Raw genomic sequence first — 13478 nt, 5'->3', positions numbered from 1 at the left:
TGTGTAGAACATTTCTGTGGCCGGCCACAGGATTAACTCACAGAGGACTGTCTGTCGTGGGCTGCACATGTGCATCCGTAGAGAGCCACAACAGCCAATTCTGCAGTAATTCTTGCAGACTTTGAAGAACACTACACTGAAGAGGGAACAAAACAAAACAAAATCATTCAAAGCAAATAGTAGTTAGACAAAACAAAACAAAATCATTCAAAGCAAATAGTAGTTAGACCTAAAGGAGACTAGAAGTGGAAGGGACCGTGAAGAGGGCAGTGCCCCACTTAGAACTCAAACAGTTGCCACTCCAACATGCTCAGTCTCCAAAGCACAGATGAATGCAAGCTTATGCTGCCAACAAGATTTGAGGAACAGGGGTTTCTCAAAACCACACCCCTTTATAACATCATTTATATCATCAAATAAACCATCACTCTTGGCCATGAACGGTGGCAGAAATCTATACTGGCAGCCTTCCGGAGGCAGGAGGAGGGAGCTAAGGCATCGGAACAGAGTAGCACACAGCAAGTTTGATGCCAGCCTGGGCCGTAGAAGACAACGGCAGAGACAAAAATCACCCCTATTGTCCTCTCAGAGATCATCTCAAGTTGCTACCAGTAAGAGCTTCCCACCCTTTTTCTCTGTGGTCTCTAAACACAAGCTGCCTCCTTTTTTGCTGGTTATAGAACGATTAATCTTCTGTAACTCTGGAAAAGAAACATTTCTTTTTTTTTTTTTTTTGGTTTTTCGAGACAGGGTTTCTCTGTAGCCCTGGCTGTCCTGGAACTCACTTTGTAGACCAGGCTGGCCTCGACCTCAGAAATCCGCCTGCCTCTGCCTCCCAAGTGCTGGGATCAAAGGCGTGCGCCACCACGCCCGGCTAAAGAAACATTTCTAATCTCTGAGTTCTCAGAATTTTTACTGTGCCTTCCCAGGGCCTCGTTTACAATTCCCTAACTATCTTCACTGAGTCTCATTGGGGGCCTGAAAATGAAAAAGTGCTCTCTCTTCTTGCCTCATTTCCTGTTTCCTTTCCTCCTTCCTCCACTCTCAGACAAAAATAGACAAATGAATGGATACAAGCATAGTAGGTTGAATCAAAAGTAACCACCCTAATCCACAGAAATAACAAGTGCCTACACTTCACCAGAGCGTCCACAGCTAAGCAGCTCTTTAAACTGCTGGCATGGGTGAACATTTTGAAAAGAACTCAACTGGAACATTAGGAGAGAATTGCAAAAGAATTTTTTTTTTTTTCAAAATTGAGTCGCTGAAAATTTAATAGCTGGGATAACTGGTATTTTCACTTGAATAACAGTATTCATATAGTAGTAAGTTACAAGTAATATAATTAGTAAATTCAAGTTAATGTGATAGGCAATAAAGTAATATGCAATGAATTATGAGAAACAGTAACCAGAATAACCTGTTTTTCCTGTAAATGTAGCCAACAGTGAGCCATGTAAGAGGCAAAACATTTGTAAAACAAGTATTCTATCATCACTTCTCTCAAAACAAACAAACAAAACAGGTATCCAATAAGAAAGTGGTTCAAGGAGTTTTGTTGGCTTTGGTCACTATTGCACTCCCATGGTTGTGAAAAATAATTAGAGCATTGTGGCTTGCATCCCTAATCCTAATGCCTGGAAAACTAAGGCAAGAAGATAGATTCACGTTAAAGGTTCTCCTGAGTTCCAGGGAAACCTGGGCTACATAGTTGGACCCTGTTTCAACCTCACATCCCTAACTCCCAAAAACTCTCAAAAGGGGTAATGAGTATATTTATGAAATATACTAACATAGGCATTATGTTTAAAACTCTGGCAATGCATTGTGGTAAAACAATCTTTACATTCTAAGAGCCCAGAAGTTTGGCTGGATTTCACAGCCAGCGTTAATACCATACCTTGAGGTCACTTAGGACTGCTACCTACTGTATATCTGACCTGTTTATTTAACCTGCCTTTGGGAGAACAATGTTAACAACCTGCTTACCTTGTATTTCCCATGGAATCAGCTTTGAAAATCTAGGCTAGAGCATAGCTGTCATCTTAAATTATGAATTTTTCTATGCCCCTGACCCAGAACAAGGCATGTGTATTATTTGTTCAAAGCAGCAAATACAGAGGTTGAAAACGACCTTCTAAAATGAATATCCACCATAATTATTGAACACAGCACTTATGGATATCAGTTGATATAAACAATAATATTTGTAGTTCTGTTTTATTGTCTGGGTCAATTAGGGTCAGTTGGAACCAGTGGCTTAATCCCTTCTAAAACTCTGTTCAAAGTTTTGGAAAAGTATCACGTCCTTGCTAGTAGTTAAATGATTCCAGGAGGAAGGGCTGTTACTTCTTTAATGTGATTCTGATGCATTGGTGATGGGGAATTAATAACAATGCATTTAATCCAGGTACAAAAGCATAAATACAAAACTCCAAGTACAGCTGGGTTTGCTCATTGTTCATATGCACTTGACATGTTTCTCATGATATCATTTGTTGCTTACTAGTGTAAAAAGTTCAGAATAATTTTGTGTGGCCAAGCTTTCAAACCGGAAAGCTCTATGCATTTTAAATTCCATAATACAATATAGTTCCAAAGTCAAAGCAGTGGTAATGTGTGGTAAGACATACCTGTACTATCAAGAGCCAGAAGAACTGCTGCTATTCTAGCCTTGGCTATGGAACAAGTTTCAGGCAAGTCTAAGCTACAATGCCTAGCAAACCTTTGTACTGAAAGGAGGAAGAAGAAAGGAAGGAAGGGAGGGAGGGAGGGGAGGAAAGGAGACCAGGTAAAATTCGATGCCATGATACACGCACTGTGGTGTGCATGAACACACACACACACACACACACACACACAAACTACTGTTACAAAATTACAAATGAGAAGAAAACAGATCACTGCCATAATTCCAGTTTGGGATTATAAAACATCATTTAACCAGTTAACAAAAGTATGTTTTTTCCTGAGTCTGAGTCAGATGTGGTGTTTGTTTGTTTGTTTGTCTGTTTACCTTGAAATAAATACTTGATGTAAAGAAGAGAGGTGCTAGATGATCAGAAAGAAGTGGCTTCACCTCTAGGAAATAGAAAATAAAAGAGGATTCAAAAATCTTTAACTTTCTTATATTACATCGAATCAAATAAGTTCATATTGTGGTGGTTTCAATAAAAATGTCCCCCATAAGCTGAGGCTTAAATGCTTGGTCCCCAAATGGTGGCACTATTCAAGTTTTTCAATCTTTATGTCAGTGGAGGTAGGCTTTAAGGCTTCAAAACCTAGTGCCATTCTTAAGCCACTTAATCTCTGTCTCATCCTGATGCTTTATGATGCAAGCTCTTAGATTCCTGGCCCTATCTTCATACCTGCTGTCATGGATTCTAACGCTCTGGAACTGTAAAGCAAAATCAATCTAGGTTGTCTCAGGCATGGGGTTAAATCACAGCAGAAGGAAAGTAACTGATACGTTTTCAGGGTACATACCAGAGAAGCTACTGAATGGAATCCAGGCCAGAAGCTGAAGGTACTGTGACCGACAAGAGAAGCCATCCCAGAGAGGCAGGCTTTTATACAGGAATGCCTCACAGGAGTAAAATCCCTCCTGAAATACACGAGGATCTTAAAACCTTGTATACAATCACAAAGCCTCTAACAACCATTTTACTTTGTGCTACAGTTGTTTCAGATGATCAAGGCATCTAGATAATGTTCAATACATGAGTGCCAGCTTTAAGTGCAACTCGGAGATTCCCAGGACAACATTACACCTGCTAGGACATATGTCATGCTCTGAGACGTTTGTAGCTATAGAGAACATAAATCCTGGCTTGGAGCTGCTCAGTCGGGGCGCTTGCCTAACGTCCAGAGCCACCTCAACAGGATGTGCTCATGCACACCTGGAAGCCCAACGTTCAAGCTGTGGAGCAAGGATGATCTGATCACGTGTTCACATTCACTCTCAGCTGCTTATTAAAGTCAAGGCCAGCCTGGGCTAATGAGGCCCCGTAAAAGGATTAATTAGTTAACTAAAAAGAATACAAGCCATGGGCTGAGGATATGGAGCAGTAGTAGAATAAGGGCTCACGTAGCATGCACAAGGCCCTTGGTTGGATTGCAAGTGCTTGCCCCAACCTCCCCAAAATGAATACAACCTGTAACCCTATCAGATCTATAGGCCTGGGTCATTCAATTAACTGAATGCATCAAATAACTTATTTCCTTACAATTATAACAATTTCTTCAAATATAATCATACAGAAATAAATGTCAGTCCAACTTGGCTCTCTAAATTTTAATTTGAACAAATATTATTTTTAAAAGATGCCAAGAATAAGGAAAATTAGTAAATAAAAATAAAAATTGATGACACCAGGTACCAGGGCTTCAGGTACGGTGCAGTTGGTAGAACTGCTTGCTTAGTATGAACAATGCCCTGGGTTTGATCCCCAATACTGCAAAATATCAGGTATATGTCTGTGATACATAAGACTGTACCTCCAACAACGAAGAATGTCAGATACTTAAGAAAATACTTACAAGCAACAGCCAAATACATCTTAAGAATGATGGAATCACTAGAAACCAAATTGAACCTTACTTGTAAGAAGCACTGTACCCTGATGACCATGTCCAGAAGGTTTATAAATTCCTCTTCTTGTTCATAATTATTTATATTATACCACACACATTCTAGAGAAGAAATCATAAATATAAGCATCTGGTCAGACGATAATAAAGATGATACAGAATACATGTATGACTACTCTCTAGTGACAGAGAAATGACAAATTGAAAAGTTGTAAGATTTGAATAAGATGGCTGTGACCCTGTAGATCTCAATACGGATTTGGAAGTGATAGTTAGCAAACATGGTAACAGAGGGGAACGCTGACAGGAAAAACACTAGAAAAGTTTCCTTACAATGAGTAATATCAGCTTCATGACACAGAAATCCAAGTGACTATAAACACATGGTTGAAAATAGATAGGGGGAGTTGAATATAAGCTACAAGTAGTAGGAAGTTACAAATTAAAAATTGAATGACTTGTATCAAATCTCCTGTAAGACTTTAAATCAAAGGAACACTCATCATAGAGACTAAAACTGATTGCAAAGATGTCAATAGTCCCAAGTTGCTTATGCAAGAAATAAGCACTTGTGATAGCAAAATTCCTAGAAAAAAATGGCAAGAAAGGGGTCAGGTTTTACTGGGGCACACATGAAAGCCTCTCTGCTGTCACTTCCTTTAGCTCTTTAATTAAAAAAAATTGCTAATACCTAATGTGCTATTAGAGGCAGGACTTGATTTGGTACACATGGCCATGCTGGTTAGTCACCGGAAAGAATCACGTCTATTCTACAATAAAAAGGTAATATTCTGTCTTGCAAATTGACTTTCTCTCAGTTGGCTTAACACTGATCTAACCACTCTTGCCAGTTCCTGGGAATACAATGAAGAACGCTGAGATTAAGACCAGTCATCTGGTCAATTCTGATGCTCATATAGCAGTGTTTATTTAATACCACTCCTTTTTTATTGTCTTTAAATGATAACACGACAAGTATTCATGTTCAGGATATATGATTACTAGAAAAGTGATTATAACATTTCTATAAATATATAAAAATACTAAATTCTAGAATTTTTAATTTATCATAAGACAGCTGTTTACTACCTTCTTCGATTCTAATTTACCTGATGCTTTAGAGCATCAATTCTTACCTTCTTGTAATGCTTGACTCAACCAATAAGAGATCCTCAGTAAGATTGACTCATCTTTGACACAGTTAATATAGTGAAGTAGCAGAGGGCTGTTTAGCACTGAGCACATCTGAGAAGGGAGCTGTAAGATGAAGCAAGTTACCAGTTAGTATAGGAATGTATGCTACAGTGAGAAGTGAAACAGTAGATAGGAAACATACAACAAAAGTAAAGGGTCTGGGGTCTGGAGTAAGGCTCAGTGTAGAGTCGTTCCCTAGCATGAGTGAGGCTGAGTTCAGTCCCAAGTACTGAAAAAAGAGGCTCTCCAGATCAAACAGAAAATCCGAATCAGCACCTGCACCAGTCACATACCTCCAAACAATGAATGCTCTCTAAAAGCTGAGGGAGACGTTGGAGCTGTTCTAGTGGAAGTGATCGATCATTGCTGAGATAGTCATACAGGCTTGTCGTCTTCTCTCCATATTCTTTGTTAGCAGAATGTAGTGCTGGTATAACTGAGTGAGAATTCCACTTCTTAAGGAGAAAAGATAATACAACGATTTATCAATGTACCAAAAAAGACAAGTTTAAAAAAGGTAAAATCAGAAATGGTGATAGACTCTCTTAATCCCAACAGTCAGAAATGGTGGTACACTCTCTTAATCCCAACAGTCAGAAATGGCGGTACACTCTCTTAATCCCAACAGTCAGAAATGGCGGTACACTCTCTTAATCCCAACAGTNACACTCTCTTAATCCCAACAGTCAGAAATGGCGGTACACTCTCTTAATCCCAACAGTCAGAAATGGCGGTACACTCTCTTAATCCCAACAGTCAGGAGGCAGAAGCCAAGTCTAGTCAACATAGCAAGTTTCAGGCCATCCAGGCTATATTTTAGAAAAATACAATCTCAAAAATAAATAGATAAAAAGTAAATAAATCTGTAAAATCGGTTGTTAAGATGTTTCATTTAATGGGAGTCTGGATGTGGTCTGCATAGAATACTAGATTATCAAAATCTATTTAAATATCTATGGTCACCACCACCTGGACGCTTACTGTTTTTGAAGCCACAAGTCCTTTGGTACTTTATATTACTTACCCTCTTTAGAGAACGGCCCGTAGTTGGACCTAATGGAAGGTTTAGAGGTTTTGGGAAAGCTCCCTGGTTCCTTAGCCTCACAGCAAGGGAAGCTGAAGTCCACAGATTTTTTGAATTACTGAAAAAGATCTATAAATTTAGGTAAAGAAAAGAGGATTAGGTACTCATGAATCAGAGCAATTAAGTCTAAAATTATTAACTGAATGCATATTGATTATGAAATTTTATATTCTTATAAATCCATTTAATGTTTTAGTTCAAATCTTTAAATTAACTTCATGAAAAACAATGCATTTTGCCAAAGTTGTGGTGCAAATCTGTAGTCCCAGCATTTGGGAAACCAAGAAAGGAAGATGAGTTAGAGGCCAGCCTGAGGTTCCACACCACAACCGTTTCCCAAACAAAGCAAAATAAACAAAAATGTGTTCGAATCTCTGTAGGCCTTCTCCCTCAGTAATCCCTTACCTTCTTCCTTACAGGCAAAGATACAGAAATCAAAGTAGGAGCGAAGAACTTATACAGTGACAACAAAGCCTGGAGGTGGGGCTGCATTCCCTGAAATAAAGTAAGAATTTTTCATTTATCAACTCAGTGGCCAAATGCAAACTTAGAGCTCATGTTAAACAAAAGGTAACAATAAACCAAGTCTAAACCTTTAGACTCCAATTTTACAATGTGACCGAACTATAAGAAGAAGCTAAACAAAGTGTGGCATGGTGGCAAGCACCTCCCAACAGTCTTCCCAACAATCACAAACACAAGTGGAAACTCCGTGGGTTCGGAACCAGCCTGGTCTACATAGGCAGCAGCAAGTTTGAAAAAGTCATGTGTGGTGGTATGCAGAGCCAGGGAGATCCTAGGGGTGACTTGCCCAGTAGGTCACTTGCCAGCCAGCCTAGCCTACTTGACAAGCTTGAATAGTGAAGAGGTCCTATCTCAAAAAAAAGTAGATAGGGACTGATAAGATGGCTCAGTGGGTAAAGACAACTGCCTGATGCCATGAGTTCACTCCTGGACCTGAATGGTAGAAAGAGAAAACCAACTATAGCAAGTTGTCCTCTGACCTCCATAAGCATGCCATGGCATACTCACACACCTGCACACGTGCGCGCACACACATACACACACACAGACAGAGACAGAGACTGACTTCACAATTTAAGGAGTCATTTCTGCTGGATGCCTACATTTAATACAGCAGATTACTTTTTAAAAAAGCATATAATTTAAAATCTAAGCAAGTAACCAAGTCTTTTTAAGACATTAAAATTTTGCTGAATTAAATACTATACAAAGTAAGACAGCAAATAACACTTAGAAACACAGTAGTCCTAAAATTCATGGGGATGTATTACAAGAAATGAATTGTGAGTGAGTTCGTGACTACATGAACATCCTTCTTCTGGTTAGCTCTTTATCAATTTAACACAAGCTAAAGACTTGTGTTAAAGACTGAGAAGAGAAAAATCACAATTGAGAAAATGCCTCCAGCGCTAACTAGCACTGATTGTTCTTCCAGAGGACCCAAGTTTGATTTCCAGCATGACAGTTCACAACTATAAGTAACTCCAGTTCGGGGGGGGGGGGGACTCTGCCACCTTTTCAGGTCTCCATGGGCACTCCATGAGCATTGTGCAGATATACATACTGGCAGAACATCTATATACATAAATAATTTTTAAAAATTAGTTTTTAAAGGAAATGTCTCTGTCAGACTGCCTGTAGGCAAGTCTATAGGCCATATTGCTCCATGGCCTCTGCTTCAGTTCCTACCCTAATTTTCCCCCAATATGGACTACATAAACTGTAAGCTAATAAACTTTCTGTGGGAAGTTTCTTTTGGTCATGGTGTTTTATCATAGCAATAGAAGGGAAACTAGGATACTCATAGAATCGACTTAACCTTACATGGGATGGCCTATTGTTAGGCTCTATGGTACACACCACTGTATATGGTCAATTGTTAACTAAAACATGAGATGGAACATGACTTTATTCCACTCACAGACACTCATGTAACCCAGACTGGCCTCAAACTTGCTATGTAGCTGAAAATGACCTTAAATTGCTGATTTGTCTGTCTCCACTTCCCAAATGCTAGGGTTACAGGTATATGCATAATGTCCACTTTTAAGTGGTTCTAGGATTTGAACTCAGAGCTTTGTGCATACTAAGTAAGCACTCTATCAACTAAGCTATACCCCCCGCTTAAAACTTATTAAATTTTTATTCTTAACCTTTTATTTTTATTAACATCATATGTATATATAATATTAATTGGATTTAATATCATTATTCAGCATTAACAGCTTAATACAACTTGCATTTTTCATTGCATTGTTGACTATTGCAATAACCCTACCTCCCTGTATTCCTCTAATATAGTCTTTCAATTGATATTAATAGTCCATATTAACACGGACACTTTTTAACAACTACATGTGACATTAGTCTTTGTGTCTGGCTCCTTTTGTTCATCCTTAATGTCTTCTAGTTTCATCCAATTTGCTGCAATAAGATTTCATTCTTCGTTATAGCTGAACATAGTCCATTTTACATATTTAAAATGTCCTTTTTATTCTGTCCTTTATAGAAAAGTACCTCAGCTGATTGTATCTTACCACGATAAGTGCCACAATAAGTAAAGGAATATAGGGACCACTTTGCTATGTTGACTTCATTTGCTTTCCATGTGAACCTAGAACACTACATTGTATGGTAGCTCTATTTTTAGGGCTTGTTTTTTTTTGGGGGGGGGCAGGATTCCATATGCTCTTCATAATGGCTGTACTAATTTAAGTTTAAATAAGTACTACTAATAAATGAGTTTCATTTTTTTTCCAACTAAAAATAGATCTGACTTCAGATCAGCTATACCACTCATGGGCATATACCCAAAGGAAGCTAAATCAGGTATCAGACACACACTTGTGCATACATGTTTATTGTTGCACTATTCACAGTAGCAAAAATATGTAACTAAGCAGCTATAGAGACACTCAGGGGCTACCCACATGGAAGTTAACAGCTGTTTGTTAATCCCAATTCTGGGGTCTGCTGCCCTCTTCTGGCCTCTGTAGGCACTGCATGTATGTGGTATACACACACATACAGGAAAACATATAAAATGAATAAATTTTACATTTTTTAAAAATATTGAACCAAGATGTCAATAAAGGTCAATTGATAAAGAAAATGTGACAAACATGCACAGTAGCATTTTATTCACCTATAAAGAAGAAAATTTATATCATTTGAAAATGAACTAGAGATCATGATGAGTGAAATAAATCAGACTAAGAGAACTGTCATGTTTTTGCTTCTGTGAGGAATCTAGAATTAAATATAAATATATCAGCCAGCCACAATAGTATCTGCCTGTACTCCCGGCACTGGAGAGGCAGAGGCAGGAAAACTGGCAAAAGTTTAAGGCCAGCCAGGTCTACATAGCACATTTAAAGAGAACTAGGTCTTCATGGAAAGACCCAGGCTCAAAAAGATAAAAGGTATGGTGTAGTGTGGTGTGTATGTGTGTACATATATACACACATATTAAATGTCACATATATGCATGATGTAAAATTAAAATGAAGCCTATGAAGGGGACAAATGTGTAAAATAAGGGGAAAAGAGAGTTAATTTGAGGAAGAAGACAAACAAAATATTCTATGCTTCCCTAATATATAGAATGTGTAGAACTCTCTATATATGGACATATATGTGTATATGCATATGGATATGACATGAAATCACCAGTGATGGAGAAAATAAAAAGAGCAATAGTACAATGATATAGTAAAATACCATAACCAAACCCCTTAATTTGTACAATAACTTTAAAAAGTAATTATAAAAGTTCCAAAAGGGCTGGGAAGAAAAATAGATAAAAAAGTATTTCCTGCAAAGTCGGAAAAGCTGAGCTTGCATCTCAGACCCACATGGTGGAAGGAGAGAACCGAGGGAAATGACTCTTCTAACTGTTCTGACCTCCACATGTGAGCTATGGCATGTAGCGCCCACATGTGTACATCTACACCCACTCCATACAAATAACTAAATAAATAAATATAGAAGAAATGTGATTTTTCAAGACTTTCAAACAAATGAGCAAAACCAGTCCCCATTATTCACACTAGCAATTGATTTGTGGGTGAGAAGGGTTGATAATAGCCATTCCAGCTTTGATGAGACACTATCTTTTAGTAGTGATATGTATTTCCCTATGGTTAATGATACTGGACATTTTTTTCACATATTTGTTGATTATTTATAACTCAATTAAACTCTTTAGAAAACAACAACAATAGTCAATGCTGAAAACATCTCTGGCACCTGTAAACTCACTACTGTGTTTGAGCTGGGCTTGTTTTCTTTTTAAGTAGAAGCTCATTATGTAGCCCAAGTAGCCCTTCTGCCTCTGCTTCCTACGAGCTGGGAAAACAGGAATGGGATGTTTTGCCAGAAATATATATTTATGGAATTAGACAAAAGTTCAGCAGAGGGATTGCCTTACAAGCAGAAATGATCTGAGTTCCATCTCAGAACTAAAACATTCAAGAGCCAAAGCTGGGAGGTGGGGGGAGCATATGCGTGAAATCACCCAGCTGAGGAGGGTGAGGCAGGCAGATCCCCGCGACTCTCTGACCAACCAGCCCTAACCTATGTGGTCAATTTCAGGACAAAAAAAAAAAAAAACTGTCTCAAAAACTGCAGGCAGCATTTGAAAAATGATACATTATGTTGTCCTCTGTCCTGTACATACACCCCCCCCCCCCAACGCACACACACAGACAAACACACAGCCCTTCCAGTCTGTGCCTTCTGCCAGGGAAGCTCATCAGCTTGTCTGCCCATCTGAAGATCCCACACTCTGAAGGCCTCCCAGGCAATCTGCTGTAGCCAGGGCCACAGGTCTCCCAGGAAACCTGCAGCAACCCAGGGACACAGGAGGCAGGCTCCAGACAGAGACACCCAGGTCAGTTAACACCAGATATAACCAGATGATGAGAGGTAAGCACAAGACCATAAGCAACAAAAGCCAATATACTTTGGCACCATCAAAACCCAGTTCTCCCACCACAGCAAGCTCTGGATACACCAAGACACTTGAAAATCAGGAAGCTGACTTAAAATCTTATCTCATGAAGATAATAGAGTCCTTTAAGGAGGATATAAAAAAAAAATCACTGAAAGAAATACAGGAAAACAAGGTAGAAGCTCTTAAAGAGGAAACAAATAAATCCTGTAAAGAAATACAGGAAAACATAATCAAACTGGTGAAAGAATTGAACAAATCGGTCCAAGACCTAAAAGTGGAAGTAGAAACAATAAAGAAAACACAAATGGAGGCAAACCTGGAAATGGAAAACCTAGGAAAGAGATCAGGAGATACAGATGCAAGCATCAACAACAGAATACAAAGAGATAGAAGAGAGAATCTATGGTATCAGGTATAGAAAATACCATAGAAAACATTGACACAACAATGAAAGAAAATGCAAAATGCAAAAAGCTCCTAACCCAAACCATCCAGGAAATCCAGAACACAAAGAGAAGACCAAACCTAAGGATAACAAGTATAGAAGAGAGAGAAGATTCCCAACTTAAAGGGCCAGTAAATATCAACAAAATTATAGAAGAAAACTTCCCTAACCTAAAGAAAGACATGCCCATAGACATAAATGCCTACAGAACTCCAAATAGATTGGACCAAAAATGAAATTCCTCCAGTCACATAATAATCAAAACACCAAATGCACAAAACAAAGATAGAATATTAAAAGCAGTAAGGAAAAATGGTCAAGTAACATATAAAGCAGACCTATCACAATTACAGCAGACTTCTTGCCAGAGACTATGAAAGCCAGAAGATCTGGGCAGATATCATACAGACTCTAAGAGAACACAAATGCCAGCTCAGGCTACTGTACCCAGAAAAACTCTCAATTATAGACAGAGAGATAAAAATATTCCATGACAAAATCAGATTTAAACAATATCTATCTACCAATCCAGCCCTACAGAGGATTCTAGAAGGAAAATTCCAACAGAAGGAGGGTACCTGCAGCAAAGAAAACACAAGGTATTAATTATCTCACAACAAAAACCAAAAGGAGAGAATCACATGCACATAATGCCACCTAAAACAACAAAGATAACAGAAACTAACAATTATCTGTCTTTAATATCTCTCAATATTAACAGACTCAATTCCCCTATAAAAAGATATAAGCTAACAGACTGGATACACAACAGGATCCACGAGATATACAAGAAACACACCACAATAACAAAGACAGACACTATCTTAGAGTAAAAGGATGGAAAAGAGTCTTCCAAGCTAATGATTCCAAGAAACAAGTGGGGATCATCATCCTAATATCCAATTAAAGAGATTTTCAGCTAAAAGTTATTCAGCGAAATGGGGAAGGACACTTCATATTCATCAAAGGAAAAATCCACCGAGATGAACTCTCAATTCCGAACATCTATGCCCCAAATGCAAGGGCACCCACATTCATAAAAGAAACTACTAAAGCTCAAAACGCATATAGAACCACACACAATAATAGTGAGAGACTTCAACACCCTGCTCTCTCCAATGAACAAGTCATTGAAACAGAAAACTAAACAGAGACACAGTGAAACTAATAGAGGTTACCACGACAGA

At 38.5% G+C, this 13478-nt stretch overlaps 1 protein-coding gene across 2 annotated transcripts in view; it reads right to left on the bottom strand.

Annotated features, from left to right (window-relative positions):
* Cenpi (centromere protein I) overlaps positions 1 to 13478 on the bottom strand; it is a 54884-nt gene that overhangs the window by 18868 nt on the left and 22538 nt on the right. For both annotated transcript variants that reach the window (XM_021153340.1, XM_021153341.1), the window contains 8 exons: positions 7274 to 7363; positions 6809 to 6937; positions 6078 to 6239; positions 5727 to 5847; positions 4601 to 4692; positions 3487 to 3604; positions 3017 to 3081; positions 42 to 136 (listed from right to left, as the gene is read on the bottom strand). In XM_021153340.1, coding sequence (XP_021008999.1) covers positions 42 to 136; positions 3017 to 3081; positions 3487 to 3604; positions 4601 to 4692; positions 5727 to 5847; positions 6078 to 6239; positions 6809 to 6937; positions 7274 to 7363 — 872 coding nt within the window. The remainder of the gene's footprint in view (positions 1 to 41; positions 137 to 3016; positions 3082 to 3486; positions 3605 to 4600; positions 4693 to 5726; positions 5848 to 6077; positions 6240 to 6808; positions 6938 to 7273; positions 7364 to 13478) is intronic.

This window comes from Mus caroli, chromosome X (genome assembly GCF_900094665.2).
Source record: "Mus caroli chromosome X, CAROLI_EIJ_v1.1, whole genome shotgun sequence".
NCBI lineage: Eukaryota > Metazoa > Chordata > Mammalia > Rodentia > Muridae > Mus > Mus caroli.
This window is presented reverse-complemented; position numbering and strand designations above follow the sequence as displayed.